Source organism: Rhopilema esculentum, chromosome 12 (assembly GCF_057945365.1).
Source record: "Rhopilema esculentum isolate cy_ngs chromosome 12, ASM5794536v1, whole genome shotgun sequence".
NCBI classification, from domain to species: domain Eukaryota; kingdom Metazoa; phylum Cnidaria; class Scyphozoa; order Rhizostomeae; family Rhizostomatidae; genus Rhopilema; species Rhopilema esculentum.
Window position 1 is genome coordinate 1,308,599 of NC_142826.1, and position 3,875 is coordinate 1,312,473.

The 3,875-nt window shown below is 35.9% G+C and overlaps 1 protein-coding gene across 1 annotated transcript; it reads right to left on the minus strand.

Annotated features, from left to right (window-relative positions):
• Positions 1 to 116: 116 nt before the first annotated feature.
• LOC148958685 (gamma-secretase subunit PEN-2-like) lies at positions 117 to 2,514 on the minus strand. Its single transcript, XM_089111788.1, has one exon. It carries the CDS (start codon positions 2,080 to 2,082, stop codon positions 1,777 to 1,779), a length of 306 nt encoding a protein of 101 aa, XP_088967914.1. The 5' UTR covers positions 2,083 to 2,514; the 3' UTR covers positions 117 to 1,776.
• Positions 2,515 to 3,875: the final 1,361 nt, after the last annotated feature.

A 3,875-nucleotide genomic window follows, 5' to 3' on the forward strand; every position in this document is an offset into this window, starting at 1 on the left:
AGAGCAACACTCACTGGTGTGGAGAAGGGCATGACAACAACAAGAAACATGCAACTCACTCTAACCAATCTGTTTATGAATGCTTCTCTGGTTTATTTTTTCACGTGATCATAAGTACTTTTTAATTTAATCAGTAACTAACTTGCATGTTGCAGAATTTTCTTATGCATATCCTAATATTTTTGGCAAGCTATTACAAATTATAGTATGATTGAGACCTGTAATCAGGCGCAACTAAGTCTAAAGTCTTAACATTTTTCTTACCTATATACTGTAGAATAAACAGTATCTAGATACTGTAGAAATAACATTTTTCTTAGCTATTTTAAACACAATTAAAGACCAGATAAGAATTGTTCCTATGGGCCCTCCAACAATATACTTTTTAAGCAAATTTTGGCCAAAAAAGAGATTTCAGTCTCCTTTTAGAGTCAAGCAAGACACTATCAAAAGCATATTACTTTGAGCGATAACAAAAGTGCTGTTGACAATATGTTGATTATCTTGAAATATGTATATGCAAAAACTTGAAAAAGACAACTATAACTTCTCTTTTCCTTATTTTATAAGAAATGAGACTCCAAACAACAAAGGAAGCAGAGTACTGAAAGTTAAAAATAAAAAAACAGTTGAGTTGACAATTGAGGATTTTGAGATTTTCTACCAATAGCTAAAACCTTACCCTGGTTGACATAAAACTTTAGACATAAACAATAAAAATTCTTCAGAAAAGGCTCACCAATTCCTCACAACCAGCATTTAAAGTTTGTTAGGACTCCAAATAGTAAGAAAAACACTAAAATTAAGAAAATCTTAAAAAACAATAATTGCTGAAAAATTCATTTCGCATCAAGCAAAAAAGTACCCAAAGTCAACTTCTTTGTTATAAGGAATTAGCGAATTCAAATGAAGAATGCAAAGTAGGCAATTTTTTTAATAATTATTAGAATACAATTTTAATCAATAGTCACATAAATCTCCTGTTATTTAATGTAACAGCTAGGGTGCATTTCATGTCAACTGTGTGCCAAAGGTCCACTGGGGCATTTGTTTAGGTATGCGGAAAAAATGAGCAGTTAGTAAAACTGTAAACATTGTTGCATCAGAAAAAAAAGTGATTAATAGAGAAAACTGTGGTTTATGTCCCTTTGTATTATTTTATCATTTTATGTTAACTATGTTCACTGCTTCATGTTTAGCATGTCATTTCAGGTATACCAAAAGGTTTTAATTGGTTTGCACGCCATATGCCAAAAAAAACTTGGTTGTACACCAAAGATCTTTGGGCCTAAGTACATGTAATGCACCCTGGTGTAACAGGAAAGCAGAAATATACCAAAATGCATATACATTAATATTTACAGAACACTAAACATCAAAATCACTGCCTTACAAAATTTTTGCTAAAGCCTTGAATTATATAATTGAAGAAAATTAAACTATAGTTCTATTGAGTTAATTTTATTTCATCAACTTGTCAATAACTTAAATGAATTTACCAAAGACCAGCAACTATCCATTTTGTATCAGAACAAACTTAATGAGTATATATAAAAGAGGCAAAAGTTTGAGATCGAGGGGGAAATTAGTTTGATACCTTTCTTAAATCTGGTAACAAAACTGAATTTAAGGCAAGAGCCTCTAATAACTGTTCACAAGGGAATTTTAGAAGTCAAATGCAAAGAGACCTTAGGCATGGACAAATCATATCAAAATGAACTCCCCCTTGACTTATTGCAACCCTAATAAATCTAGCCTACTGTCACCCTGAACTTGCTATGGCTTTCCTAGGGGTATAAGGAAGGAAATCTTATCGCCTATTTCGCCCCACCCAGCTCTATTCATCTGGTACATGGCTACCCATGTAGCAATCGCAATCGTCCATACAACAGTTCCAATACCCGAACCGATAACATATTTTCTAAGATCTTTCTGTAATTCAAATTCTTCTCTGAAAAATGCATCTTTCATGAACCATACTGTGTTGACGAGCCATAAAAATGGAAGCAATGCAAATCCGCCGTAGAAATACTTTCGGCAAACGCGTAGCTTTTCCTCATCTTTCGTTTTCCGCAAGTCCATCTTTGGTAAACCTTCCTTTGAGAAAACGGTAAAACACAGCTAATAATAAAGATTTCCAGCAAAAAGTAACCTCCCAGCAGTTACCTTCACCTTTCAATGCCAAGTGTTAACTTTCAGTGTGAGAATTCTTGCAACTCAGATAATCTGCAACAACTTTGAAAGCGGTGCCGAATGCGGGAAACACAACAAGACTTTGCTTGCAGTCAACCAGAGTTTAACTCCGTATTTTGATTTCTACCAAGTTCTGAATGGCATTCTAGCCCAAAAATATAAGAACGAAAGAGTCTTGTTTCCAAACAAAATCTGTTTTGCTAAATTTATACTCTCGATTACCTGAAAAACAAATCCATTTATCATCAACAAACAGAAGCTAAGGACGCCATGATTCGTCGCCTTTCCGCTATCGTTTCAAGATTCAGCTACCAGGATGCATTGCGGGCAGGAGCCTCGTCTCGGTGAGATTTGAACAAAAAAGTTTTGAACCTTTTTCTGTTTTTTATTCATAACAATGCAAGGGACAGCCCCCCCCCCCCCCCCGTGCCCTTGACCAGAGGGGACAGAAGATGAGACAGAAAGTGCCTCTTTGGTCGTAGTATCATAGAAACATAGGGTCCAACGAGTAGAGAATGCTTTATGCCCACCGTTCACATACGTTCCCTACATTGAAAACATGTCGATCAGAGCTTTAGATACCAGGAAACTTTTACTTGACGAAAAATTTCTCACATCAAGGCTCAGTCGTCTACTTGAATAGGGCCTGGTTCAAGGTCGTATAAACATTAGGGTCGAAACCTTCATGAGGGAAACTAAACTTCACCCTTGGCCTAAATAACAAAATTTACTCTGGATGATTAACATCATTATCTTCCCCTCGCCCTTTTACTTCTAAGACATTCTACGTGGAAAGTACTTTAAAAAGAAAAAGAGTCAAAGCTGAAAAAGTGCTATCCAATTTTCAATAGTTTATAATTTGAGGTAATATGATGTTACATCAAGCCCAACTGTAGGGCATGGTAGCAAAACTTCCCGAAGGTGTACCCCCAAACCACCATTCTTCTCGCCTTGCTTCTCTCACCTACCACCTTCATGTGCATCGCTACAAAGTCTGCCACCTTTGAACTGTCATCCTTCCAGCATCCCTGGCCTAATTTCATCCGTTTTGCAAATGAACCCGAGTCTCAGAACCAATGAGCTTTCCACTGTTTGCCGATTTGAGGCCATAAAGCTAACGAATATTTCCAGCTGGCATAGTTTTGCAAAATCGCTTCAGGTAAGGATTGAAAATGAAGACGAACACTTGTGAAAAGAGATGTCAAAATTACGTCTCTGATCATAGATGATCTGATGATAAAGAAAAGTCTGAATAGATATATGTTCGATGACCCCGCGAATGAAACTTCAATTTGCGAGCTTACAGATGTATGTAAATCTCATAGTAAGATGAGAGAAGAAAGTAACTGAAAGAAGAAGCCATCTAAAAACTAATTACATAAAACCCGTGAACAGTTTTATCTTAAGTCAGCCTTTATCATGTGATCAGGATTTTCGTGAATCGCTGTGTCAAATTTTATTCAGAAAGACATCATTCAAAGACCACCTCCCAACCCTTATTAAAAAACTCCAAGAAAGAATTACATTTAAGCCTTTTGAACAACCCACATAACCATCATTTTGTTTCATACATCAGGTACAAATCTCCAGGTACATAATTTTTGCACATTTAATATGGTCACTGTAATTATTAAAAAAAATTGAATATTTGAATTTTGAGGGTATCCTGGGAGTTCCCTTCT